The 27,215-nt window shown below is 56.1% G+C and overlaps 7 protein-coding genes across 7 annotated transcripts; 2 read left to right on the forward strand and 5 right to left on the reverse strand.

Annotated features, from left to right (window-relative positions):
* Positions 1-2,688: 2,688 nt before the first annotated feature.
* Positions 2,689-3,653, reverse strand: CkaCkLH20_02829 (uncharacterized protein; the record flags this gene model as incomplete). Its single annotated transcript, XM_038885548.1, has 2 exons — positions 2,689-3,119; positions 3,182-3,653. 2 exons carry the CDS (start codon positions 3,651-3,653, stop codon positions 2,689-2,691), a joined length of 903 nt encoding a protein of 300 aa, XP_038749479.1.
* A 2,285-nt stretch (positions 3,654-5,938) lies between these two features.
* On the reverse strand, positions 5,939-6,661 carry CkaCkLH20_02830 (uncharacterized protein; the record flags this gene model as incomplete). Its single annotated transcript, XM_038885549.1, has 2 exons — positions 5,939-6,520; positions 6,569-6,661. The coding sequence occupies 2 exons, from the start codon at positions 6,659-6,661 to the stop codon at positions 5,939-5,941; spliced, it is 675 nt and encodes a 224-aa protein (XP_038749480.1).
* A 3,179-nt stretch (positions 6,662-9,840) lies between these two features.
* Positions 9,841-10,404, reverse strand: CkaCkLH20_02831 (uncharacterized protein; the record flags this gene model as incomplete). The annotated part of the gene is made up of 1 exon (XM_038885550.1): positions 9,841-10,404. The coding sequence occupies one exon, from the start codon at positions 10,402-10,404 to the stop codon at positions 9,841-9,843; it is 564 nt and encodes a 187-aa protein (XP_038749481.1).
* An 866-nt stretch (positions 10,405-11,270) lies between these two features.
* On the reverse strand, positions 11,271-13,678 carry CkaCkLH20_02832 (uncharacterized protein; the record flags this gene model as incomplete). The annotated part of the gene is made up of 6 exons (XM_038885551.1): positions 11,271-12,205; positions 12,258-12,458; positions 12,507-12,701; positions 12,750-13,005; positions 13,063-13,461; positions 13,523-13,678. 6 exons carry the CDS (start codon positions 13,676-13,678, stop codon positions 11,271-11,273), a joined length of 2,142 nt encoding a protein of 713 aa, XP_038749482.1.
* Positions 13,679-15,172: 1,494 nt separating this feature from the next.
* Positions 15,173-16,159, forward strand: CkaCkLH20_02833 (uncharacterized protein; the record flags this gene model as incomplete). The annotated part of the gene is made up of 3 exons (XM_038885552.1): positions 15,173-15,664; positions 15,772-15,879; positions 15,992-16,159. 3 exons carry the CDS (start codon positions 15,173-15,175, stop codon positions 16,157-16,159), a joined length of 768 nt encoding a protein of 255 aa, XP_038749483.1.
* Positions 16,160-16,747: 588 nt separating this feature from the next.
* On the reverse strand, positions 16,748-18,730 carry CkaCkLH20_02834 (uncharacterized protein; the record flags this gene model as incomplete). The annotated part of the gene is made up of 7 exons (XM_038885553.1): positions 16,748-16,962; positions 17,032-17,136; positions 17,196-17,878; positions 17,937-17,990; positions 18,046-18,406; positions 18,462-18,535; positions 18,591-18,730. The coding sequence occupies 7 exons, from the start codon at positions 18,728-18,730 to the stop codon at positions 16,748-16,750; spliced, it is 1,632 nt and encodes a 543-aa protein (XP_038749484.1).
* A 5,313-nt stretch (positions 18,731-24,043) lies between these two features.
* On the forward strand, positions 24,044-26,981 carry CkaCkLH20_02835 (uncharacterized protein; the record flags this gene model as incomplete). Its single annotated transcript, XM_038885554.1, has 3 exons — positions 24,044-25,702; positions 25,759-25,883; positions 25,934-26,981. The coding sequence occupies 3 exons, from the start codon at positions 24,044-24,046 to the stop codon at positions 26,979-26,981; spliced, it is 2,832 nt and encodes a 943-aa protein (XP_038749485.1).
* Positions 26,982-27,215: the final 234 nt, after the last annotated feature.

The raw sequence follows: 27,215 nt of genomic DNA on the forward strand, positions 1-27,215 counted from the left end.
ATGTGGAGGTTAGAACGAGAGGGTGGAAGAGAAACAAGGCACGAAGCTAAAGCTGAGGGCGACAGGTAAGAAAGTGTCACATTCGGTGGCAGAGAAGGGGAAAAGGTGAAGGTTGGATGGACGTTTGGTGCAGACCTGGATACGTCAGATTCGGCTAGGGACCCGTCAGGTTGGCGGCGTCTCCGTGGCGTGGAGAGTTGCAAGCTGGCCGTGGAGGACTGGAGGTGGTGCAAGAGGGATGGATGAGTAGCTGGCAAGCTGGCACAAAGCTGGGCACAAATGAGGTACCGGTGCAAGGGCTGTGCAAGTGCAACAAGATGACACGTCGAAGACTGCTGCCGGTCAAGCTGAATAGTGCTATGCTGCTCATCTGCAGCAGCGAAATTGACAGCTAGACCAGAACCAAAAGTCCAAGAGCTCCCCTCCCGTCTTACCCAGAATAGCACGGGCAGGCTTCACTTTCGCTAGGTCGGTGGAGGAAAAGTTATTGCTCGCTGAAAGGTAAGGTGGCCCGTGGCCTTGGTTGCGGATAACGACGTAATTGCTCAGCTGGGGATGAAGCAAGACGCAGCTCTAGGTAGCCTCTGACTGGCCACTGACTGCGGGCGGGGAACGGCCTACAGCACGACAAGGGCATCATCCCCTGGTCGAGCCAGATCATTGGGATTGGCTGATGGAGCTGTTCAGCAGGGGTTATCAGCTTGGTTGGGTGACCTCCCGGAAGGGTTGCACTTGGAATGGAAGCAATAGTGGTTCCAGCGCTGGCGGGGGGAGAGGCTCAAGACAGGGCCGGGTTCCATTTGGCTTCGTTCCATTCAGGTTTGGGAAGCCGTTTTTCCCAGCTTGGGTGCTTGGAGAATTGGATGCCGCGGGCTCCAGACTTTCAGCTGCACCTTATCCTCCCTCATCCTCATCCACCTCTCCAGCCATCAATTTGCTGACTCAAAACCAGATACCTTACTCCAACAAGACTTGGCCATCTCTCCTTCTCCTACCTACTTGCGACACGAGCAATGCCTACCGCAAACAACAGCCGTTAGCGCCACCAACGAGATGCATATGGAACATGCTACTGCAAGGCATACTGCTATCCGCCGCCTATCATCTCATCCCACCTTCTTTCTCTTCATCGGCTCAGTAATCCGGCGCCAATTACACTTTGCTACGCCGTCAACACAGGAAGCGCACACGCAACGCAGGAGCAACCAAATCACTCATACCAGACGACCAAAACTCCGACACTCTGTGCTTTCATGACACGTACGTTTGACACATTGCCATCGCCGTCGCCGTCGCCGACCAAGACTCCATATCCACGAACTGCCCCTCCACCTTCTTCTTGTGCCCCTCCCGAAAGAGGGCTTGCGGCTAGACGGGGCCGAGGTGCTGCGAGCGCGCCTGAGGGCATGACCCCAAAACTTGGACACACCTTATCCTGGGCTACCCTGTTCGATAGGCGCAAGCTCTGCCGAATCACAGCCATCCCGACTAGCAAATCCTTGCCGCGCATCCTTCTTCGATCGGTCCATTGCAAACCGAAGACTGGCTGGTGGCTGGCACGTCTTTCAGCCAGACTGACACTTGGTGGCGCGCTGGTGGTGCGAGTTGGGAATTACCACTTTCGACCTGTGAGACTCATGATTTCAGACTGCGTCAATGTCTCTTGCTGACACAGAGCCAATTACAGGTTCAAGCTTTTTCGCGTTACTCAGACTATCAGAGCCACGCAATCTCGGGCTGAGGCATTCGCCATGACCTGACAGCGCACTCAGTTGACTTGGGTGTGGCTTAGAACCCGACCGTTGACCAACCAGGCCCTTTCCAGCAAGCTCTGGACTACAAATATCTCGACGACATCATGGTTGCCACCGACATGTCAAAGCAGCTTTATTAGACTGAGACATTGTAGCTGCCGGCTTGGCAGGGCCCAGCCACGGCGTTACCTCGACTAACGTTTCCTAGCTTGCTGCAACTGCCGACCACTTACGAGACAATTTTGCCGATAGCAAGCTGTTAATGCCGATCAAGCGATCTCATTCTGATTGTTTCCTCTTCTCAGTCCTCTCGGACCGTTGATCCTCTTCGATCTGTCGTATCGCGCGCTATCATATATTGCGTATGAGCTGCACAGATGATACGATCCGACATGTTCTTTGTCATCTGATACACTGCAGAGACGCGTGGAAGGACACGCCAGAACTTTTCCAAACGGAGCACGGATCCGATCGTTGGGCTGCTTCAACTTTTAGGTTTCGACATATCAGATAAAATGTGCCTTCGGCTATCGGCTCAATTGAGATCGTCTGAATCGAAGTATGCTACATTGTTTGCGCAAAAGATGCGCAAACTGAGGCCAAAGCTGTGAGCTTGCACACACATAAGCCTTTTACAATATCCACTGCTGCTTCCGATATCGATTGGCCTATTCCCAGACACCCAGGTGGACACAAAACCGGAATACCATCAACAAACGTAACGCCGGTCATCATCAGCGTTCCAGAAGAGAAGAGAGAAGTGAAGAAGAGAATGTGCTCTCGGCCGCCGGGTCAGCCCAGTGGCTAACGATGGCACAGTCCGAGATGAGCCGCTGCAACAGTTGCAAGACACGAAATGCTGGACCGAATTTCCCAAGAAACGCCCGCATTTGACCAGCGTCATTTCCGGCTGCCTGTGCTTGTCGCTCACATCTTAGAAGTTGCCCGACGCCGAAGCCTCCGAGTCGGCGGCGACGCTGACATCCTTCACAGTCACAGTCTTTCCAGACTTGCTGGTCACCTTGACATCGACAGTCTCGGTACCGAAGCCGCTCGAGTTCTCGAAGAAGTTGTACTGCTGACGAGTAGTCTTCTGCCAGGTGCTTCCACCATCCGTGCTAACCTCGAGGGAAGCGACGGGCTCGTTGTGGTTGAGGACCTGCATGGAAAACCAATGGGACGAGGTGCCGGACTTGTTGTGCAGTTTGATCGCCGAGCTGATACCGCAATCGACGAATTCGTACGAGGTCTGGATCTTGCCGGCGGAGATGTCTCCGATTTTGGCGAAGGCGTCCTGGAAGAGGTCGAGGTGGCCCGCGTCGCACTCAGGGCACTGGTCGACAACCATTGCGGTAATCGTTCCCTCTTCACATGGTGTCAGTCAAGCTGTCAAGTATGACTCTCACCTCAGGGACTGGGCAACTTACTAGGGCCGGTGACCTTCACGCAAGCACCGCAGTTCGCGGCAGAACTCCAGGCGGAGCCCGAGAACGCGGTTCCGTACAGGCCGGATGGGATGGTGTACGTGGAGAAGGAGCACATCCCGCCGGAGGTGTTGCCGCCGTAAAAGGTGGACTCGCCCGAGGTGGCAGCGGCGCTGATCGGTGCAGAGGAAGCAGAGGGACTGCTGGCAGCGCTCAAGGTCGAGGAGCTAGCGGGGGCTGCGGCCTCATCGGGAGCCTGAGAGGCCTCGGGGGTGGTGGCGGGTGCCGACGGCTCGGCGGGGGTCTCGACGGGGGACGGCTGGACGATCGGAGTCGGTTGGACCGGGGCCTGGGTGCCCGTCTGGGTGTGGGTGATGATCTTCGTGCTACGGCTGCGGGCAGAGCAGCCCTTGACGGGCTTGGCGAAGGCCATGTTAGCGGCCGAGGCGGCCAGCAGGAGAACTTGGTACTTCATTGTGTCGAAGTTTGGACTTGAAGACGAGGTTTTGGTGAGTTCTAGACCGAAGAGGAACTGCTAACGATAGTCGAGTGAACAGAGACAAGCTCGATTCCTTTGCAAAGAGGACAATGAGAGAATGATAGTTGGCAGTGAAGGAGTGATTAGCCGCGAAAAGGGGGCAACGACAGTTCCAGACCAGCGTGGATGAGGAAGAAAGAACACACCAACGTTGATATGTACAGACGACTACTACGACGGCCTTCTCGAGCAAAAGGGGGCGGGAGATCCCTATTTTATTAACATTGCTCCCTTTCCCGCAGCCTGACGGAACGAGAGAGGGAAAAAACAACGCCACTAATTAGCAAGCAAAAACTGCGCGAGTTATTTTCCCCTTCCATGCGCCGCCATCACACATACGGCTACACGCGCCCTCATCCTCGTCCTAACCATCGGACCAGACAAGCATGGCAGGCCGGAAACAAAACTGCCAACACACGCTGCAAGGACGCCACCCTTCCTCCGCCGTGGTTCCCGGCTCCGTGGTGCCGTTGCAGGCATGCCTGCTGCTCGTGGCGAGAGCGTGGCTCCATCGTCATCTAAAATCGACCGGGGTCCGAAACAGCCCGGGGGAAACTCTTTGTATGCGCCAAACAAAATCTCTCGCGGAAACAGAACAAAACGCACGCGCGCGCGGGAGACGGACAGAAAAGAAATCCAGTCCAGAACCTCCAGACCGGGTCCGATGACAGCTTTTGATTCACTCGGAAACGTCAAAACCCCACCTTCTCGAGAGGGGAGAAGGGGTGTTGGTGACACCGACCTAGGGCTGAACCTGCATCGCCCCGTCCCCCCGACTTGCTTAACATCATGCACGACGTGTGCCATATCCCGAACGACGATATAGCATAGCACCTCCTTCCTCTACCCCAAACCGCCGCCGCCCCCCTTCTTTGCTTGTTTCTTCCCGCATCTTGACAATTAATCCGATGAACCTATTAGGGGGGCCCAGGGCAGGGCAGGGCGGGAGCGGGAGTGTCGCGGGATGCATCAACGTCGTCGGGTCGCACTGATCACGGTAAGACTCGCCGGTTCGTCCAATGACTTGAGCAATGCAGAGTCAACCCTCTTCTTCCCTGCGCGCGTAGTGTTATATACATACAACAGCGTCGACCCCCGGTCGCGGCGCCGAATCAGTAGTGTAGGATGCGTGAATTCGACTCGCAATTTTAACCAGAATAAAATAAACAAAAACAAGCTCATCAATCTCAAATTCCGGTGGGCGTTAAAGGTACTTTTGATGCCCATTCCTACAAAATCTGCATGACCCGAATGCGCCAATCAACCGCCGCCGCCCGAACGAAATGGAACGAGTTCGAGAACCGCCCCGGCAAGGTCGGGCCAGTCGGCGCGGGTGGGGTCGGGGAGTGGAGCACCGGGGGACTCGCTCCAGGGATCGACGATGGGCCGGTTTGTGTACCCCTGGGCGCGACGTTCTAGGCTCCTCTCCCCCTGAGGGGGGAGGGAGGAATCCCACGACCTTGAGTCCAGATGACTGCGACATCAGACGTACGTCGACGTCTTCAACTTGAAGAGAAACTAAAGCTTGCCTGAGCTTGAACTGGCTCAATCGAGCTCGTTCTCAAGTAACAAGGCCTTTGTCTAAGATGACTCCGCGATCGAGCCATGTCCTCATCGAAAAAAAGCAGGCCTACCGGCACGGAGAAATCATCATTGTACTTGGGCGGGTATCTCGCCATGAAGTGGCATTGTTGGATACAGAAAATGACATCTATCTAATCTGAGTTTGGTATTTCCATCAAAAGGGGGGGAGTTCATTTTGTGTGATTTGCGCTCCGAGAGTGACTGATCAGCAACGCTGCGTTCTCTGCAAACCTCTCTCTCTTTCTCTGCTGAGCAGTATCTACTGAAAAAAAGGCATACCCTGGTGTAACCCGACGCCGCCAATGGGGCAGAGTCCAGAACAACGACAGCCGGAGGTGTGTCTCCTCACAGACCGCCCACATGATGACGACACGCACGCGGCATATCCACTTCCCTCCCACCTCGATACCTGGTGTATGTCACATTGGAAAATGTCCCGGCTGGGACGGGTGTCGCACGAATGAGGGGAGTAAAGTAGGAAATGAAAAATAAGGGAGGAGACCGACCGACCGACCATAAAAACAAAAACATTGTGTGTTCCAAAAGATGGACTTGGGTAAGGAGCGTGATCCCCATGCAAACCGAAACGCCTGGATGCGGACTCAAGACAAGAGGAGACAGAAAAGCAGCCCGAGGTATCAATAGCCAAAACTATCATGCTGATGAACGGGGCATCTTCCGGGATGGTTGACGAACCATGCCGTGATGCAGGACCGGTGGAAGCGGCAGAGGCATTCCAGGCGCGCCATGGCGACGCCGACCTCGAACTCCTCCAGGCAGATGGTGCACTCGGCGGAGTCGACGCAGTCCTTCTCCGTGGCGGTGTAGGGAAACATGCCGGTCCGGCGCGCGGCTAGGGGCGGAGGGGTCCCGCTCTGCGGCGTCTCGCTCGTCGGAGTGCCGCTGTATGTGCTGTGTGAGTTGATGCAGACATTTATATGCGTCTCCCGCAACGTCTCGAAGTTGGGCAGGTTGCGCGAGGGCAGCTCTCTGTGGCAGACGGGGCATTCGTCTTCCTCGGCGATCGGCGGCGGAGGGGGCAGCGCGCGGTTTTGTGCGGCGGACGATGACGAGGAGGGCCCGACGTCGAGCATCGAACGGTAACGGGATGAGCCCGGGTAGCCGGTCGAAGAGGAAGGGTAGTATGTGGGAGGGGTCCCCGCCATGATCCGGTTTTGGGTGGAGTGGTAATGTGCGCGAGAGCCCGAGGGACCGGAATGCTGGATTTGTTAGCCGCATACTAGAGCCGGACCTGGTGTCGTGCTTACCGTGATGCTTCTAGACCTCGCATAAGCGTCCTGGGCAGGGCTGGCAGTAAAATAGCCCGAAAACCTGCTGGGCGGAGGGGCGTTGCTAGACATTGTGCTAATGCTGCTTTGCGATCTGTGATGCGTTGCTCGAGGCGATAGCTGCGAGGGCGAATCGAGTGGTTGTGGGGGCGTCGTGTTTGGGTCAGGAACGCATGGGTTGCAAAGACGGACGCGCTCTCCTCCTCCGAGACTGCTAAAATCTGCATATCCTCCTTCACCGCTGATGAGGGACGAGGGGTATCTCTGGGCTGCAAGGCGCGGCTGGCCGGGAGGTTGTACGATGTACTGGTAGGGAATAGTGATTCTGTGAGGCGAGCACGAGTTGCAGACAACTCTGCCACATTTCCTGTGCACTGTCAGCACACATGAATCGCGTTGTCACATAAGCGTTCCAAACCCACCTGCAATGATGCTTCCTAACAAAAATACTGAACTGTGTATGACATATGGGACAGTAGGTGACTTCTGCGTCGGGCTGCCACCGCGGCAAGACAAACTCGGGGGGGCCTCTCCGTTCTTCGGGTGCCTGCTGAGGGCGAGGGACAGGCAGCGAAGAACTCGACCGTCGAGGCGGCGGAGGCGGTCCTTCCTGCGACCGGGTTGACGAAAATGATGGACGGATAGGTGTTGGGCGAATAGGTTCTTGTGTTGATGTGCTGGGACCCTGAGAGGGAGCCAAACTTGAAGTTCTCTCCGGCGGAACGAACTCTGCTGTGGGCTGAGCAGGTGTGGCTGTTGGTGGGAGACGTTGACTATGTACAGACAACTCTGACAACCGCGAGCTCAATGGCGTAGGTGGCAGCGGCGCGGATTCATCGGGATCCTGAGACTGTCCAGGCTCTTCGATCTCCCGTGCTGATGTTGCCCGTGCTGTATCTGCCCTCTCCGGCGTTCGCTCCGTATTCGTCTCTTCAGGCCCGGGCGCAAAGCTTGTTGATTCCCGCTCAGGAGAGCCGGTCGTGAGTCTGGAATTTTCTGCTCGTGGTTCTGGGCTCGCGCTCGAAGAACGCTCGGCACTGTCGCCGGCCGTCTGAAGCTGTCGTGACGGGCCCTCCCCCGCATCGCTATCCTCGTCCTCGTCGTCGGAGACATGTCGTTCTACGACGTGGGTCGGGCAATCGAAGAAGCGGGAGCACTCCATGTTGTGGTAACGGGCAGTTCGCCAGCGACACTCTTCCCGTTCAGAAGAATCGTCCGAAGCATCGCTTCCTATGTGGGAGCTGCCCGACACCGATTCTCCATCGTCGCGCAAGCGGTGATCGTCAAGGGAAGCTGGAGCAGTTCCAGGGTCTGGGCTAGCCATATTAGAATGTTTGCATCGTCTCCGATAATGCGATGGGTATCTGCGAGGTCGTCGAGTATCGTTGCGTCGTGATATCTGGCCTGCAGCAATACTTCTGCGTCAATCAGTCGATTGTCGTTCGCGAGTCGTGGGGAAATCGGCAGTCAGGCTGTTGACGGTGATAAGTCAGCATGACGAAACAAGAGACAATATCCGTTGTGCATGGTGGGGTTGAATGTTACCTGGAAAGCGGCGTCCAGCGGCAATCTGCAGCATTTGGGTCTCGAGACTGTTGGCAACGAGGCGAGATAATTGCAGAAAACACAAGAGAGAATTAGAAGATGAAGCGAGGAATATTTGGGGAGATATGCATGGCACACGAGCAGCCAACCCACCAACACCTCGCCTTAGCCTCAGCACCAGCACCTTAGTTGAGCACATGCACCCGTGGACCTGTCCAAGCCGCCTTAGTCGCGGAGGGTGCTTATCGCCGCCTGGACCCACTTCATCTTATCGCGCGATTGGCGCCGCCAGTCATGTCACAGTCTGTGGCGACCGGACGGAGGCCTTCATTGGTGGGTCCGCCCTGGTGGCCACGGCCGGTGGGTCCTACCTGCTTACCTAATTTCAGCTGGCCACTGAGTCAAGGTTCTAGCGTCTTCCTGACCTCGACTCAATGAAAACCTGATGCCTACCACGCAGCTCGACCAGCAAACATTGGGAATATTGTTTGGACTTTTTCTCGCCGCTGGAGGACAAGCTTGTCTGAACACCCTGTCAGTGTTACTTGCGCTGTTGGGCACCTTCGGCATCCCTTGACTGTTTCATGAGACCAACCCAAGTCGGCCAACGTTCTTGAACATCTGAGTTTCTCATTGTGGCCATCTATGGCTGTAACAAATAGCTCAATACCTACCTTACCGAGTAAAGACTGTCATCAAGAGAATCTGGTTTGAGTTATCACTTAGAATTTTCTCATTAGCTGGTACGATATTTCATACCTGATTACAGTTCATGAACATATCGGGAATGACAGAAAGTCTAATGAGAGTCGGTCTAGACTGAAGCTACATTGCAAATTGATCCCGCAACTCTGACGCAGACCGTGACGTTCACGTTGACCATTAAGGCTGCCCAAGGCACACAGGTAATCCCATGATACAGGTCACATCTCATTCCACAAGTCTATATTGAGATAGTTTTTGTTGACTCTCTGTTAATGTAATACCTGACATATTACACACAAAAATTTCCCGATCCTCTGGTGGCGTGACGCTCTGTACTCTCTCATAAAACTTCACCTTGGTTGGAAGTTGTGAGATATCACAATGACCGCCTCCCTACGCACTTACGGGCAATACTCCTTGCATAGTTACTTCATAAGAATCGCGCGCATAGATTTGCGTAAGTTGCTGGAGCTCCTTCAGAGCAACGGCAACAGTACACACACCTCCTTTCGTAGCAGAATGGTTTACTTCGCTGAAGGGTTGGAAGTCTGCGGCTAATAGCAGTGGCTCATGCGCTGTGCTTCATCCAACTCTACTCCATTCAGCTGAACATTCATACGAACCAACGAAAAACAAGAATCATCTATGAATTTAATATTCGTGTTCAGTTTGAGCTGACTTGTAAAAGCAAGAAGCAGAGTATGAGCCCATGTTCAGGCAACTATCAAGCGACATACGTGCGCATATCTCTCCAGGTAGCTCGAATCCTCTGCTCTTGATCGCTGAGAATCGTATCCGGCTCCAAAGCTATGATTCTCATTCCCATAACTCCCGTGTCAAACTGCTTTTTCTTAATCTGGTGTAAGAGAGCTCTCTATCTTATGACGCCATCTGATATATTGTTGAGTTCAATGAGACTCAAAATGACCATGGAAACCGCGTGGCAATCTTCTCGTAACCTTCTCTCATTCTCTATAGACGTATCTTGACCCATCCCAAACTCAGTTCCCAGAAGGCTTCACATCCCCCATACCAACCCCGTAATCCTCCTTCAAAACCTGCCCCCCGACCTCGAGCGGCCGGCTCTCCTGAAGCACGTACAACATCCTCGCCCAGCCCGTCTCGCTCACGTTCCTCCACGCGTGCATCGTGCCCCTCTGCACCGAGACGTCCCCCCTCCTCATCCGCCTCGTCTCCCCGGAGTCCAGCACCAGCTCGATCTCGCCCTCGAGCACGACGCCGTAGTCGAGGCTCACCGTGCGGTGCATCGGCGACAGCGAGGCCGGGGGCATGTCGACGATGCGCATCACGCTGCCGCCGGGGATCACGATGCCGGGCGGGTTCGCGAGGCGCTCCGCGTAGGCCGTTACGTCGGCGTTGGAGGTCAGCGACACGGGCGTCTGCTCGGTCGTGTAGCCTAGGTAGAACTTGGCGTCGCCGCCGACGGTCTGTTGCGGGATCTGTTCGGGGAGGGTGGTGTTGAAGATGGCCTTGCCGTCGGAGGCGTGGTCTGTGATGAAGCGCTGGGGGCGGCGGAGGTCGTTGGGGGGGTTTGGGGAGGCCATTTCTTTTTGTGTTTTGGTAGATGGGTTGGTGTTTTGGTTGTGAATTGGCTGGTTCGAGATATTGAGCTTTGGTTCTGTTCTCTTGGGATGGTGAATAGCGGATGTCTGACGACGCGGATGCAATTGAGTTGTAACAAAAGGTTGGATGACGCTGCTAGCTCGAGAGAAGTGGCATTCTTCTACTCCCCTCTAATTTCCATGCTCCCAGATTACCGAGCTTGGAACTTAATAATCAGCTTCCCCGTCTCATACAGGATTCGTAGCTCATCCCCGCCGCCGCGACATCGTTGAAGCATTGCCGGTTCGGCATCCGAGGAAGAGCAGTGCGAGGCCGGTCTCCCCGCGGAAGGTGGAGGCGGGGCCGGAGGGGCGGGAAGAGAGGTGGATGGGTGGGGAAGGAAGAGGATCTGTGCGGGGTGAGACGGCGGAAAGTATGAATGCACTTGGCATTTCCGGCAGCTGTTGAGCCTGGCACAGGGTCAGCTCTCTCATGGACACCGACGGAATTTGACAACTGTCTTCATGAAATGAGAAGTCGGTGGGATGACAATCTGATGCAGAGGAGTCTTGCGTTGGGAAGAAGAGCAAAGGAAGATGCCTACGTGCCTCCCTTTCTCGAGCTTGAAACGTTCAAACCGGCGACAGAGCAACGTCGTTACACTCGTTCTCGTTCTCGGAAATGCGTTTCCATAAGGCAAGGTCGCAAGATGTTGTAACCATATGTAATCAAATATGTATACAGATTTGGGTATTCGACAGGGGGGTGTTGAGTCTCGCAGCTCCAATGCCACAATCAGCTATGTACAGCGCCTGTCAGAGGCCTTGCATCCCATCCATCGATCCAACGCAGTCCACCACGCCCCCTCTCACTCTATCCTCCTCGCCGACGAAACATTAGGCACCCCGGTCCCCTCCACGACCTTCGCGCTCACGAAATCGTAGATGGGGATCTCCGACAGGAACTTGGCGATGTGGTGCAGCGTGGGCAGCTTCTCCCAGTCGTGCCCCTCCATCTTCACCTTGACGTCGGACGACCTCGACACGGCGTGCACCGTCGCGGGGACGTCGCGCGCCTCCTCCTCGTGCGGCACCACGCACGCGTACTCGGCGTCCGCCTTGCCGGGCTCCCCGACCGACGGGATGTACCGGTACGTGAGGATGCCGTAGTCCGCCTCGCCGCCGATGGTGCCGTGCTCCGTCGCCGGGTCGTCCTTCCGCAGCCCCCTGAGCGAGATGTCTGCGAAGGCGGTCCCCCTCCACGAAGCCTTAACTCTGGCCCCCGTGGCGTGCGTCTCGAGGTCAATGTCGCAGAACAGCTTCGGCATGCCGAGCTCCTCGCGGCCGGAGACGATCGGGTCCGTCAGGGACTCGAAGAGCACCGAGAGGTGGGTGCCGTTGATGGCGGTGCCGTCTTTCTTCAGGTACTCGATGCCGTGGATGTAGAGGCCGAGGTGGTTGTAGCCGCCGCCGCCGAGCCAGGACATGTTGTTCAGCCTGGTGACGGAGAGCGAGGCGGAGCAGACGGTGCCCGGGTCCTTGAAGCGGAAGGAGTCGGTCGGGAGGATGTTCTCGAGGAAGGTGCGGGAGGTCAGGAACTTGACGGACATGGTCGTGAAGGTGCGCTCGGCCTCGCCGGGCTGTCTGCGGCCGAGGGCGTCTTGGCGGGGGCCCGGGAAGGGGCCGTAGCCGATGGGCATGCGCCAGTACATGTCCTTCTTCTTGCTCCACAGCCAGCGGTTGTAGATCTTGGTCGCGTGGTCGTACTCGTCGTGGCCGAAGTTGTAGTTTTGGTAGGTCATCACTAGGAATCTGTTAGGGCGTTGTGAGACAGGTCATGGGGGGTGAAAACATACTCTCAACAGCTGGAGGGGCGCCGGGTATCCTGTCCTTGCCGGCCTGGCGGGAGTATTCCTGGATGGTGTGGGCGCGGGTCAATCGGATCTTCTCGTAGAGACGAAGGCGCTCTGGGACCTCTTCGGGAGAAGTGCCCTTGGGTAGCACGACTGAAAGTGCTGCGCCGTCCTCCATAGCCTGGCCGGCTCCTTGGCCTTGATCTGTGTTCTTGTTAGTATCTTGTATGGATAAGCAGCATGAGTACTTACGAGGTGTGAAGGGGTGAGCAGCGTCGCCCAGAAGTGCCAGCTTGCCGTTCGTCCAGGTCGGCATGGGCTCCATATCCAACAACTGCCAAACGTTGACCTCGTCAGGATGGACCTTCTTGATGAGTTCCAGTAATGCCGGGTCGAAGTCCTTGTAAACTTTGAGAAGCTGCTCGATTGAGCCCTTCTTGTTCCACTCTGGATACCGTCAGTCATGCGATCGTGAGAAGAGAGCGACGAACATACCGTCACTCGCAGTAGCGTGAGATTCTTCGTCGGGGTGAATGCACACAAAGTTCAGGAGCTGGTTGTCGTTGCAGGGGTAAATGACGATCCGCCTGTCCTGAGCAAACCAGATACCGAGCTGGTTCATCTTGTCGATGAGAGGCGCGGTGACGGGGTCTTGGTCGGCAGCGGCGCGGGGAATGAGGAAGCGGAACGCCGCCTTGCCCGAGCGGAAGAGCTTGTAGTCGGTGCCGGTGACAAACTTTCTCGTCTTGGACTGATCACCGTCCGTCAGCTCATCTCCAAAAAAACACCAAACAGGCAATAAACTCACGTAAATACCATCGGCGCCAAGAATGACATCCGCCTGGATACTCGTCCCGTCTTCCAGCTGAAGCACGCCCTTCTCGGGATCCGCGCCGACGACCTTAGACGCGACGTGCACCTTCGCCGCGGGCGTGGCACCGTCCTCCGCGGTGGCGACGGCTCGGATCTCGTTGTGCAGGTACGCTCGGTGGACGAGCTGCCACGGGTGCTGCCAGCGGCCGTTGGACTTTGAGATGTCGACGTCGAAGCCGCCCTTGTTGTGTTGGTCCCTCTCCTTGAAGTGGCTCGCCGGGTTTCCGCCGAAGGTTTCCGCGTAGATGCCCCATCTCCTCAAAAGGCCGTTGGAGTTGGGCGCCAGGTGCACGGCGGCGCCGGTCTCGTTGCTGAGCCTCGACTGCTCATACAGCTGTGAGATGGAGCAGTCAGTATAAAGAAGGAAGACGCAGATAGCTCGTGAAAAAACGTACATCCACTTGATGACCTTGCCGGCGAAGAGCGATGGCGGCACTCAGACCACCAATGCCAGCGCCGACGATGGCGATCTTCAAAGGTTTGGGGTAGTCGTTGACGAGGGGACTGGAGTATGCGCCATTCGCGCGCTGGGCCTCGCCGTTGACCAACATGTTGCCGAGCTGAACCGGTCAGATTCTTTTTGATGTCGTGGATGGATGTGAAACACGATCAGTTCGACTCCCGGGACGGTGAAAGGTGGAAGAGAATGTGAATGAGAAAAGTTCTGGGATTAAAGCTGCATATGAAATAATACAGAAAAGACCGACATATAGCCAAGCCCGCCCCAACTTAAGAGAAACATGCGTAGAGCAGGGCAAGACGGCCTTGTCGGGCTCGCAGAGGGTCATCTCAAACACTCCCACCCGGCCGCCGCATCGATCATCGCGCTCGTACTCGGCCCCTCCCTGTTCCCCATCGCAACCACCACGAGGAGCTTCCTGTCAACCACCACAACCTGCAGAATGCGCCAAAGTCTGTCGAATCCGTGGGGCAGAAGCGACCAACTCCGACAGCATCTACCGTCCCGTCGGGATAGCTCCAGCTAATTTGACCGAATTTCCAATGCCGTACCTCTGGCCCGCGTGCTGTTGCTGTCTGTTCCCCCGCATTCTCTGCCGGCGGGCGGGAAGTCGGAAGAATGGCGGGGGAGGGACCAGTATGGAGCTTCCCGCCGGCCTTAACATCGCAGTAGATCTTCCAGCGCTACCTTGAAGCTTTCTTCGACGACCAGGCGAGGCAGCTTATGCATAACAAAACCGACGGGATGCCTGCTAGAACAGACCCACAAGTTGAGCGAAGAGAAGGTAGCTAGTTTTAGGGCGCAAACGTTGTCGAGTCGAAGCTTGCAAAGACCAATGGTGATTTGCTCGTGACCGGTTGTTTGTTAGTGTTGTCGGGGAACTTTTCTGGGAGATGGAGGGGTGCCGAGCAAGAGCCCGGCTTGTGGGGGTGGAGACCTCCCTTCTCGTTCTGACACTTTGCAGCAGACCACCTCACACCCTCACACTGAGAGTATCTTAGCCGCTGTCAAAGGAGTACAAACAAGTGACCTCCAGAGACAACCCACGCTCTCATCTACGCACAACGACTCCGACCGGCCTCCCGTTCTGCTACTCGGCCCGTCTGCATTTGTTTCTCGTTTCCCGCTTCGCACAATGAGCGGAACGGGTACTGTGGGATTCATGATGTGAACCCAATCATCGAGAAACAGCATCTCCCTGGTCTCACCCTGCATACTTCCGCATCTCGGACGGTTTTCCCGAAAAAAGCAACCGCAAAATGCCGTGAGAAGTTACCAAATCGAGGTCGTCGTGCAACAAAAAAGCCTATGTGGAACCCCTTCGGCATCCCGTCCTGCCGTCCCGTCCTCGCACAAGTCGGGTCCGCTGCCAGCGCCGGCTCCGTCGATCGGGGCGGGGTAGATTACCGAAACCCGGAGCTACCCTCAACCCCTCCCTTCAATCACCTCACCACCACCACCACAACCACACTCACTCCCGAATCGGACGAACCCCATCTACACCACCGCACGTCCGTCACTTTATCATTTCAGCCTTCACTAATACATAGAAATCACAGCGTCATATAAAACAACAAGAAGAAAAATGTCCCAACAGCCACTCGTCCCCACCATCCTCGTCACGGCCGGCAGCGCAGGCCTCGGCGCCGCGACGGCCGTCCACTTCGCCCGGGCCGGCTACAACGTCGTCATAAACTACGCCAACAACGCCGACCGCGCCGCCGCCCTCGTCCGCGACCTCCGCTCCGCGTCCCCCCTGCCCTTCGACCAGCAGCGCTTCAGCGCCGTCGTGGCCGACCTCGCGAGCCGCGACGACGTGAACCGCCTCGTGCGCGAGTCCGTCGCCTTCCTCGGCCGCCTCGACGTCGTCTTCTCCAACGGCGGATGGACCCGCCTCCGCGACATCCGCGACCTCGACGACAACCTCGACGAGGACGACTGGGACCGCTGCTTCAACATGAACGTCAAGTCGCACCTCTTCCTCATGCACGCCGCCCGGCCCCACCTCGACGAGGCCGACGGCGCGTTCGTGACCACCGCCTCGCTGGCCGGCGTCAAGGTCAGCGGGAGCTCCATGGTGAGTTTGCATTTCTCTGCCGTCCTGTTCCGGGTCCCGTGTCCTTGGACATCATTCAGGACGGGCCACGGGTCCTCGATTTCTAAACTCGGAAATGTAAACCGCAGGCCTACGCCGTGACGAAAGCGGCACAGATTCACCTCGTCAAAGCCCTGGCGATGGCGGCGGGCCCCAGGATACGGGTCAACAGCGTGTCCCCGGGGCTTCTCTTGACGGTAAGTCAGACACCAACCGACCAACCGGCCGCGAGCGCCACAAAACCCACTCACCCACGCCGCCCTCTGCCCATTCCGAGCGACAATCGGCTCACTTCTTGGCGCGCTTTAGGACTGGGGACTGCAGTTCCCGGAGGAGAAGCGGGAGGCGATGCGGGAGAGGACCGCGCTGCAGCGGTTCGCCACCGTCGAGGACGTCGCGGACCAGGTCCTCTGCTTCGCCAGGAGCAGGAGCGTGACCGGCACCAACGTGGTCATCGACGGGGGCCTGCATATCTGAGGGCGCCCTCTTCTCTTCGCAGGAAGGCACAGACTCTCTCACGAAGAAAGGGATTGACATGGTCGTGTGTGAGAACACGTTGGATCATCCCTCAGGCAGCAGCAGCACCATTTGGCTTTGGCCCCTTTACAGCAGGCTCCAAGGGGAAGAAGACGCAGAAAAAAATCAAGGTAATGGAATGAGATGGCCAGGTCGGTGCCAAGGGTTCAGGATGAATGGGGGGCAGATGCGAGCCGTTCGCGCGCTCACACTCGTAGACGGGATGCGTGGGAAGCGGGTTGGCCCCCACCCTCCCTCGTCGTGCGTGGTCTCGGGTAGGGGTTCGTCTCCCACATCCCGGAGGAGGGAGGGGGGCGGGCACGAACGAGTTACTAGTGGCATCAGAAAGGTGTAATAAAGTAAAAAGGCGGCGAAGTTTTAAAACCAAGAGCTCCCAAAACCGCCGTGTTTCTTAAGAGACCATTTTCATCCAATTGCCGAAACGCCGTTTTGCCTGCCATGCGTGTGTCGTATGCGTCGCGTGCTGCGTACAAGAAACAAGAAAGAAAAAGTCGGTACAAACGACTACCTCACATCGACCTCCGAAGTTCACTCTCCAACCTCCCTGTCCTCGCTCCAATGGATATACGAGACGATCGGCCACCTCCACGACTCGTGTCGTATCGTCTTGCCCCAAACGAATAGCGGCACCCACATGACCAGTACGGCAGTCGCGACACCCGCCATCGCCCCGAACGCATTCACGTAACCTGACTTCTCGATCCAAGTGTTGGTGTAGAAGGACAGAAGAAAGCCGAAGAGTGCTACGAAACGTCGACAAGTCAGCTTAGGCCTCGAACATCGGACGAAAAGACCGGGGTACCGGCACTTACATTTGAAGCCCATGACCGAGAGAGTCACTTCTCCGGTGATTGGTCGGTAGGCGTCGATAACGTACACGGTTGCGATGTTGGTACCCTGGGAGATGGAGAAGGTCACTGAAAAGTGTGGTCAGCACAACACATCAAGATGACCATCACAGAGGACCGGGGCTTACAGAGTCCTAGCCCGATGGTGGGACAGATCCAGTGCAGCTGGTTCTCGATTCCAACGCCGTAGAGCACCAGGGCCAGAGGAGTCGTGACCATGGAGATGGCCATGGCGGGGAGTCGCATCTCTGGATACCTGATGCCGCCATTCCGCCGCGTGAACATGTCGGCAACCTTGTCTCCAAAGTGTCCGCCGGCCGGAATGCCGGCCACGGCTCCAATGATGCCGGCGATGAAACACAAGCCGATCTGCCACGCATCGAATCCATACGCGGTGTTGAAGGCAGAAGCGATATTCGAGGACACAGCAACGAGGAAGCCAACAGTCACAGCCTGCACCAACGCTGCCCACAACACAGGAGGGAGGATAATTAGACCCAGGGGCCGGAGGAACAGCTTCAGCAGGCTCTCCTCAGTCAAGGTTTTGTGGAAGATTTTCAGGGACGACAGGTAAGATGTCTTTCGAGAGCGAGAAATCGACGTGTCCGCGTAGCGGGGAGCCAGTTCGCTCTCAGAGCCCATCGAGCCGGGCTTATTGGCGTCAATCGATGCCATTCGGTTCCAGTTGCTCGCTTCGTCTCGCTCGTAGGCTGTCTCTGGGAAGGTGAAGAAAGCGAGCGCGAGAACGACGCCAATCAACGCGGCGGAAACCTGGTAAATCACTCTCCAGTCATGGTTGATGGTAATGAGACTGTAAAAGCCACTGGTTAGACGGAGTCGACGAGACAAGAGACCTCTGCATCACTTACCCAGAAATCACCAGTCCAAAACCAACTCCAGCGGACAGAAATGAGGTATACAGACTTCGAAAAGGTTAGCTAGAAGAAACCGACCAAATCAGCCGCAGTCTGTACTTACGACATGATGGTTCCTCTTTCGTGCAGGAAGAAGACATCAGCGATGGAGATAGGGGCAATCGTCTCTGCGGCGCCAGCTCCGAATCCCATCAAGATCCGCCCGGCAAGGAAGCCGGCGTACGAGTGGTCAAAGATGAGCCATATCGTGCACACGAAGTAGATGCTGTAGCTAGCGACGTACACTGGGCGTCGGCCATACTTGTTGGCCATGGGCACCCAGAAGAAGTTCCCCACGCCTTGGAGGAGCGCAGTCGTCGTGAAAAAGTACGCAGTCTGCGAGATCGCGAGCGAGAGAGCAGCATCGTCCGTGGCGGCGGCTGGGAAGAACTCCAACGCCGTTTCTAGAAGAGCTATTGAGGGGCCTGTCACGATGCTGTTAGAGACGTCGTCGTGTTTATGGCGTCCCTGCCGACTTACCCGCCGCGAGAAAATTGCACATCATCATGGCCACGCAGATCAACCCCGCCATGTAGTATTTGTACCATTGTGGCCTAAACGGGTCAGCCAGAGCCCCTGGTTTTCACGATCCGATCACTCGGAACCTACCAGTTCAGGGGATCACTTGGGTCTGCAGAAGGCTTTGGGATCAGGATGATTTCGTTGGTAGCCTCGTCCCTCAGACGGACGTTGCCCAGCGTCCTTAGAGGTGCCTCCTCTCCCCGCCCGTGTGTCGCGATGTGATCCATTGTGGCGCTCTGTGATGAAGGTTCTGAGAAGTCGAAGCGGTGGGAGCCGCTTCGTTGGAGGGTCCTCAGATGAGGATATGGGGACGTTCTGAAGGGGTTGCGACGCTCTTTGCAGACGGACGAGTCGGAGACTGTCTGAAGACCACCCGGGAAGTCGGGGAGTAGTGAAGGGTGGCTACTCCCCGGCTCAAGGACGGCCGCGATCGATGAAACAATCGAAACTGGGCTATCTGCCGGGACGATCGTTCAACGTTGTTGCATCAAGGGAGGTCTAGACGAGGCGCGTGGTTCACTGTTGCTACCTGGCGCTTCGCGCAGACCAAACGGCAGCAGGTTTAAGCTTTGCCTTCTCGGCAGAAAATTGATTGGGTTCTGTGGGGAAACCGGGGCCGGAAGAGGATGCCAAACACAATGAATCGCAGATATCTCAGCAAGATGGTGAGGAGAGGGACGGGAACGAGTTGGTGTTGACGATGCCAAAGGCAGGTTGAGGACGAGCAAAGGTTACCGATGCAATATCTCAATGTGACGTCGCAAAACAAGAGCGAAAGAATATTACTCAGTGAGATAGTATGAGTAGTGAATGGCTGCTGGGACTATGGATGGCATTTCTCCAGGATGCATGGGGATAAGCAGGAGATTGTCAGGCTCCAACCCTGCTCATCGATGCAGCACACCAGATGAGGACAAGACTTGGCGAGGCCTGTGAAAAGCGCGGCAGGGATTCAAGCGCAGCGGCCACTGTCTTATCCGCGACTAAGGGGTTTTCGAGTTTAGGGGCAAGTTCCACCAACAAGCCTTTTGCCAAGACATGCGACATGGGCGGCCGAAACATGAAGGTCATGACCAGAAGAAAACCAATTGGTGGGTTCTTTGGAAGCACTAGCGCGAGGACCAGATGAGGGAGGAAGAGGAGCACGGAGGAGAAGGAGGAGGAGGGAGGAAAAGGACAGATGACAGAACTTTCAGACTCCGAGATGAGATGGGATGGGGATGACGCCGTCTCTACTTCAGGTTCTCGGGGAGCTACCATTCAGAGGATATCGGCGTCCCTAACCGAGGATCGAGTACTCTGTATCCAAGGCGGGATTCCCTCGTGTCTTGCCGAATCATCCCCGCCGCCACCGTCGAGTACGTAAGATATCAGCCTCCAAGCCTTGTTGAAAGAGCCTCAAAGAGAGGAGAATTCGGTGGTGCATGAACGGCGCACAGAACACATGGAGCCGTTTTCGGACACTGCTCCGGTCACGATCCACGACCTTGTCGTTGCGCTCTACTTGAGTCTCTTATTAGAGGTTGTAGGAGTACGCAGCGGAAAGTGTGGCTGGTGCTTAATATGGGGTAGAAAAAGCAAAATTTGGCAGCACTGCGCCTAGCGGGAATGATCCTGGTTAGTCTCGCCTAGGAGACGCGCAACGCGCTCTCCACGCATGGTTCCCGAACTTGGAGGGATATGTTGCCGTGGACACTAGACAACGTCAGTACACACAAACAGAGGGGGGTGTAGATGATGATTGACGAGCCAGAACGTTGGAGGCCGCTTTGTTTCTGCGGTTCCTGGGAGTTGGAGATTTGTGGAACGAATTACTGCAGCTTTTCGTCCCAAGTTGCAGGTGATGCATCCTACTTGCATTTGCGTATGCAGCATACCGCGGAGACCGCCGTCCCCAGGACGTGCAACGTCGAACGACATGCAGAGCCGTTATCTCGTCACCCGTGGACCGAGGGCGAGACTCGACAGGCGTATTCGAAGGCGTGACCATCCTTCCTTCCATCCAACCGTTCTCCCAAGGCAATTGGCATCTGGCATCTGATGTGTCGCGTCTGTCGACGTTCGGCAAAAAGTCGAAATGTCATGTCCGAAACGCAACCAGGGGCCATGAGCGCCAGTGTGGCCTGTCTAAGTCATCGTCCCCGTTCTCCGCGTGCTTGACAGTAAGGAGTGTTTCAACTGACGTTTCCCCGATCTCTGGTGCAGCGGGTAAAAGAAGCTTCATCGGGCGGCCGAGGTTTCTGTTTCTAAATTTTGATGCTCGGCTCTGGCGCCGGTGTCTCGAAACAATGCGGACTCGTAATGGCCCTATAGCGAATGGAGCGATTTTGGGCAGAGGACGCGTTTGCTCTCATTCAGCTTGCCCCAGATATCGGCGATGGCCCCGTCAGGTAAGGCAGAATTCAAGCTTCGTGCCAGCGTGGACGGCTCCAGAGTCGGACGGGTCGGTCGAAAAGATTAGGGTTGCCGGGATGGGTTTGACGAGGCTAAGGACGGGGGAAACCGCTTTCGTCATCCTGCGACCTGTAAAGCAGCAAATACCGCCCGCCTGTCATCTGAAGTTGAATATGTCTATAGAGGCGGCGCGCCAATGACGGTTCGAGTAGCGGTTCGAAGTCCAATTCCGCTGTAGTGTTGGTGGAGGAGACGACGTGGAATCAGAGCTGCAGCAATCAGATGCAGGGTGAAAGATGAGGTGGACCTGCCAAGCAGCTAGTGATCGGTACTTTGGATTGAGTGAGGGAGGATGTATTCAAGCGCGTTTTCATGCGGCGCGGAGTGCAGGAGGTACATGGTCGCAAAGTACAGGCGCTGCGTAAGTGTCCTGTTGAAGGGTTCCATCATCAAAGTTAGTGGAGGAAATCTATCAATAGCGGCTTAGTGGCTCAACCATTTCGTGTGGGGCTTCATCGGAATATCCATCGCGCCTTCCCCTTTCGAGATTTCCGGACAGGCCCTGGGATGGCACAGATATTAGAGCCTACGTAACACTCTTTTCGCTTTACCCTTCCTTCCAACCCAATGGGCGGCTGTTTGATAACGCCTGTTCACTGACACCCCATCTCCAGACTCCATCAATAACCACGGTCACATTCACAACGACAAGCGCAAGGCATTGGCAATATCCAGGCGCTTCGAATCCTTTTTTCGCCAGTGGGTCTACGGATACCTACCTACATGAGGAGCTGCTCGGGGATGCAGCGAGGGACCCTGGATTCACCGAGAGCCGTGTCCCCTCTGGCTTGCAGTAGTGCACTTTGTGCGCTACATGCCGCCAGTCACCGACCTTCTTGCGCCCGGGATTACCAGGCTGTCTCTGCACCTCCGTCACCGGCCGGCGGAGAGGAGCTTTCCGCTGCTCGATTCTTCAACTCCACTCAATTTCCTTCGTTGGACCAAGTCCTCGAGTGCGGCGGTCAGTGGAGGGCAACATACGCCGTAAGTTGCCATACTGGCGCGTCAACGAGGTCCGCGACTCCACGAGTCAAGTCAGCACCTCAATTGACTTTGGCGCAGTTATCTAGCCGAGCAAAGGGACAGCAGCGGCAGACGCAGACATGGTCCTTTGACAAGATGACAGCGCTTTGGCTGACACCGGCAGGCATTCCACCAAGACGCGGTCCACGGATAGAGTTGATAACTCAACCGGAGCTTCCATCAACGGATGCCAAGCACAACCACTGTGTACTGAAGCAGGAGAATACTTGACCGCAGTACTAAGCGGCCTCCACGGTTTCCATGGTGCATTAATCAAGGATGCCTGCCGCTTCGGGCGATTTGCAGATTATCCGATTTGCTCCATGTCAATGGATCCTGATGTACATCCATCTGTCCACATGGCAGAGATTGACCGTCCGGATTCCTAACCTGGCGTTTGGGCTCCTCTGGACTACGAAGCTTGTGGTTCGCGTGCTGTCGTCTGATGATGGTGATCAGGATTTACGCCGGCCCTTTCAGCCTCACGTCTGCGTCGAGATGAATGAGTGTTGTGCTGAAGTTCAGGCAAGTCATCCGTATGACAGCCAAGCAGCTGATGGTCTAGAACCTGCCGGCTAATGTTAAACGGGGAGACCTTTTCTTCGGGCTGGCGGTACTCTGTAGTCTGCGGCAGACAGGACAGGACATGATATCAAGCGGAAAAGCCGCGACGTCGTCGTCTCAGTGCTCGGCCGTTGAAAGGATCCTTGCGACGCCTCGGCCGGGATCTGGGTCCCATCCCATGGTCGAGCGGCCCTGCATAACTCCAGACCTGGTCGTTCCACCAAATGCAACCAACGACCGAGTTTTGGGTTTCGAAGCTCTGGCAGCTCGAGCCTTTCCCCTTTCAGGCCCAGCGCCGGCGTGAGGATGACGAGGCCACCCCCGATCGCTGTCCTGTAGCCTCTCTCGCGCTGTGCCCCGGGCGGGCTTTAGTTAGTTCGTAGGGGCGGCCCTCGCAGTTGAACATGTTTGGATCCGTCATTGCAATATACTCACCACGGGCGGTCGACGTACTTCGATGTGGCGCTGGAATATTACCTTGAATAGTACCTTGAATGCCTGACGCGGCACCTCACCACCTTCTCCAGGTTGGCCTCTGTTTGGTTTCTTCCTCGTCCCGCTTCGAGCCGCAGTCGAGCAGTGCACATGGCATGGCTCCGTTCAACCCTCGTCTTCTCATCCTCATGCGCCTTACATAGTACCAAGTACGGATACTGAAGTACAGCCCTCGCTCACAATCCGCAGTACGTACCGTTTTTAGAGGGGAGCCTTCCCGCCTAATTATTCCTCCCGGTCCTCCCCTACCTCTCCAGCTCTCTACCAGACCTTACCTTCGAACTGTTCGACTTCCCTACGAATACCTTCCTTACTACCTACCTCCCTGCCCGGACTGAGCGAACCAGACTTTAAGGTCTTCCAGGTTCGCCCATATCCGTACGAACACTTCAGTACAGATACACATACGGCTCCTCCCCAGCCGGCCAACCTATCTAACTGGCCTAAGCTACCTTACCCTTAAAGCCCACACACCACCAACACGCCCTAAGCAAACCAAGCAACAGGTCGAGTTCTTGTCCTGCAGTCTTTGGTCTTGGCTGCAGCCGCCCAATACCCAATTTCGCGCCTAGGTGCACTGTTGTGCCTGTCCGCCCTTGGCTCACTTTGGCTTTTTTTTTATTTCCTCCCGACTACCTCCCACTTCGGATCTACCCTTCTCTGGTCAAGGTAGCAGAACTTTTTTTTTCTGCAAGGCCTTTTTTTCCCCTTCGCCATCTCACTGCCGACTCTTCCGTCCGTACGGCAGCCACCCTTTTCCCGCTCTCTCCCTCCGACCGTCTCGTACCGCTACCGATACCGCTACCGCTCCCGCTCCGTCCGGCGCCGTTGGCCAACCTCTGCGGCCAATTGCCGGACCCGCTCCGACGTCACTACCTAAATAACTCTGGTCGTCCACGCCTATTTCCCAACACTCTGCACACACCCAAGCCCCCGGTACCGAAGAGCAACGAGCCTTCGTTGCCGACTCCCGAGTGCAAATGCAGCCATCCAACAACAACCCAATGGCTTCAAGGCCCTCTCCTTCGGGCACCATTGTCGTCTCGGCACCCACATACGCCCAGAATGCACCTACACAATCCGTCTCCCCTTCTCCTGGACCGGCTACCCAAGGCAACCAGCCCTCATATCCCACATCAGTTCCTGCGAACCAGAGTCACGCCGCCACCGCCAGTCTTTACCAGTGTGCGCATTGTCAAAGACGTTATTCTCGGCCTGAGCATCTTGCGCGACACATTCAGACCCATACCCTTGGCAAGCGCTTCTCATGCCAGATTTGTGGAAAGGCGTTTGCCCGCCAGGATTTGCTCAAGCGCCATGTCACTAATCACGAGAACGACAATGACCCCAATAAGAAGCGGCGCCGGACCGACACCTCTCCTGGTGCTGGTCGCGTCTCTCACGCCTGCCGACCTTGTGCTACGGCTCGTGTAAAGTGCGAAGAGGTCAAGCCTTGCACTCGTTGTCGCAACCGCAACTTGAACTGCGAGTACTCCTCCACAGAAGCTGGATCTGCCGCTGCCATGCACCTTCTTCACCTGTCTGGAAACCCCAACCAGACAACATCCACTCCGGGGTCGTTAGCAACATCTCCCTCCCAGTCCGCCTACGACAGCAGTCCGTCCGCAGTGTACCAGCAACCTCCCCAGCAACATCATGGCGGTTTACAGCCATCAGCCATGAACGGCCAGCTTACTCCAGGACACCACATCAAGTCCGAAGGCGGCCAGCTACCAACCCCGGATAATGGGATGGAACAGATGCCGAACGCCATGCCTGTCAACTACGAAATAGGGGGGCAGAATGTCGACATGGCCATGCCCTTCTCCGATTTCCTCCAGAACGTCATTTACGAGCCCGAAATGGACGCGTCGAGGATGGCCGAGGCACAAGGCCTCGCAGTCCTTGACTTTTGCGACAACTCGAACCTCGAACTAAACGAAGTGGACTTTGGCCTTTTGGACCATTGGAACATGGACAACATGAATGCTGGGTCGAACCAGAGCTTTACGCCTCGAACCGACGACTCCGTCGACCTGGTGCAGATGCGACAAACCCTGGTCAAGGTCTGGACCGACTCTCCGTGGCAATGGGCGCCGAACAACAAGGACTCCGGTTACGTCGAGCACGGCAACTTCTCTGTACCCTCCGGCGATACAAGCAGCGCGGCCTTCCAGCAAAGCCGCACCAAGCACGCGAGAATCGTCAAGGACAAGCTGGACCAATCAGGTCGCGACCAGATTCTGGCAATCGTTCTGCAGACCTGCAAGAACGACACCATCATGACCAGAGTAGCCTCGTCATTTCCTTCGCTCGAGGTTATGGACAGTCTGATTCACATCTACTTGGCGTCGCACTTTTGCCAGACGTCACAATGGATACACCACGGCTCCTTTTCCATGAACACGCAATGGCCGGAGTGGCTCGCGGTTGCAGCCTCAGCTGGAGCTACTCTGACTCCAGTGCAAACCTTGCGCAAGTTTGGGTTCGCTCTTCAAGAGGCGGTCCGAGTCACCATTCCCGCAAGGTTCGAAGATGCCAACACGACGATCAAAAACCTGGGCCTGGTCCAGACCCTAATCATGGGTCAAGACATTGGTCTCTGGAGCGGGAACCGACGCAAGATGGAGATTGCCGAGTGCCACCTCCTGATTCCGATCACGGTAAGTTAATGGCGTCGGTGTCTCCGTGCGGCAAGTTGCTAATAATGCGCGATCAGATGATGAGGTATCGGGGCAAGTTCCAGCGAGCATCGTACCCCCTGGTCGAAGTCAATATGTCCGATGAGGGTGAGGTTTTGGAGAAGAAGTGGAGGACCTGGTGCGAGCGTGAGTCGTGGAAGAGGTAAGCTCACAGATTCTGTATCTGGGATATCCTTGCGCTAACATTTTTAGACTACTATTCCACTGCTTCGTGCGAGACGCTCAGACCTCCATGACCACCCTCACCAACCCCTCGATGTCGTATTCGGAGCTCACGCTTCCCCTCCCTGAGGCCAAGGAGCTGTGGTTTGCGAAGACGGCTGCCGAATGGAAGATGCACTACCTGGAGAGAACTTCTGGACAATCCAAGCGACCTCCTTCCCTTGCAGACCTATTCCGCGATATCAACCTGCTGGCCACGAACCGACAACGACTGGATTTGCAATATGCAATCTCGATATACTTGCACGGCTATTGGGCGCTCATCCTTGAATACCTCCAGCTCTGTTCCGTCTTGCGCACCCGGACTTGGCTGAACAACACTGGAGGTAAATCGGAGGAGGTGCTGCGCTCGAGGCATGCCGAGCTCTGCAAGGACCTGCAGAGTTTCCTGCTGGTCACGTCGGACTGGCATGAGATGCTCTCCACCCAGGAGAGCTTGGTTCTTCACCTCTTGATGATGAATCTTCACCTGTCGCTGAATGACCTGCAGCTGTTCTCCGGCAAGGAGGGCGAGGATCAGGCACGTCGGGTCTTTGGCGACTTGCGAGAATGGTCGCAAAGTGCGGAGGCTCGCCAGTCGTTGTGGCACGCGGGCCAGATCCTACGCCAGGCCAAGATGTTCCCCCCTGGTCACCTGAAGGACTTTTACGCCGTCGCGGTCCATCATGCGGCTCTTGCGATTTGGACGTACGGCGTGGTTACCAAGACGAGCGGTAACAAGCCAACGCCTCAGCCCGGGTATGAGCAGGAGAATATCTTCCTAGATGGCACTGAGTCGAACCTGGTGCACCGCTTCATCGGCTTCAACCAAGGCCGCCCGGTGATTCTGGGCCCCATGAGCAGAGCCGGCGCGACGGAGGCTTCAGTCGACGACCCCAAGGCATGCATGGAAGTAGCCCAGGAAATCCTCCGGGCGAACTTCCGCGACTCGACGGACACGAACCCGCCCATTGTTGAAAACCTTTGTCTTCTGATCAAGCAGCTGGGGCACGCTGCTTGGGCCGTCGGCATGTCATGACATGCTGCTGTTCGAATATGAAATGTCATCTACCTGTTTCTTTCTCTATTTATGACGGAGTCTATAGCGGGCGGGGGAATGGATGTATACCCATGTACCGAAAAGCAGTCTTTTGGCGTATTTGGATGAAGATTTATGGCCGCTGACGAGGCACCATCAGTCTCAATTGACGACTTCATGATTAAAATCTTCAACTGTCTATTACTTATCACAATGTGGAACTCAATTGGCAAC

This window comes from Colletotrichum karsti (genome assembly GCF_011947395.1).
Source record: "Colletotrichum karsti strain CkLH20 chromosome Unknown Scaffold6, whole genome shotgun sequence".
In the NCBI taxonomy this organism is placed as follows: Eukaryota; Fungi; Ascomycota; class Sordariomycetes; order Glomerellales; family Glomerellaceae; genus Colletotrichum; species Colletotrichum karsti.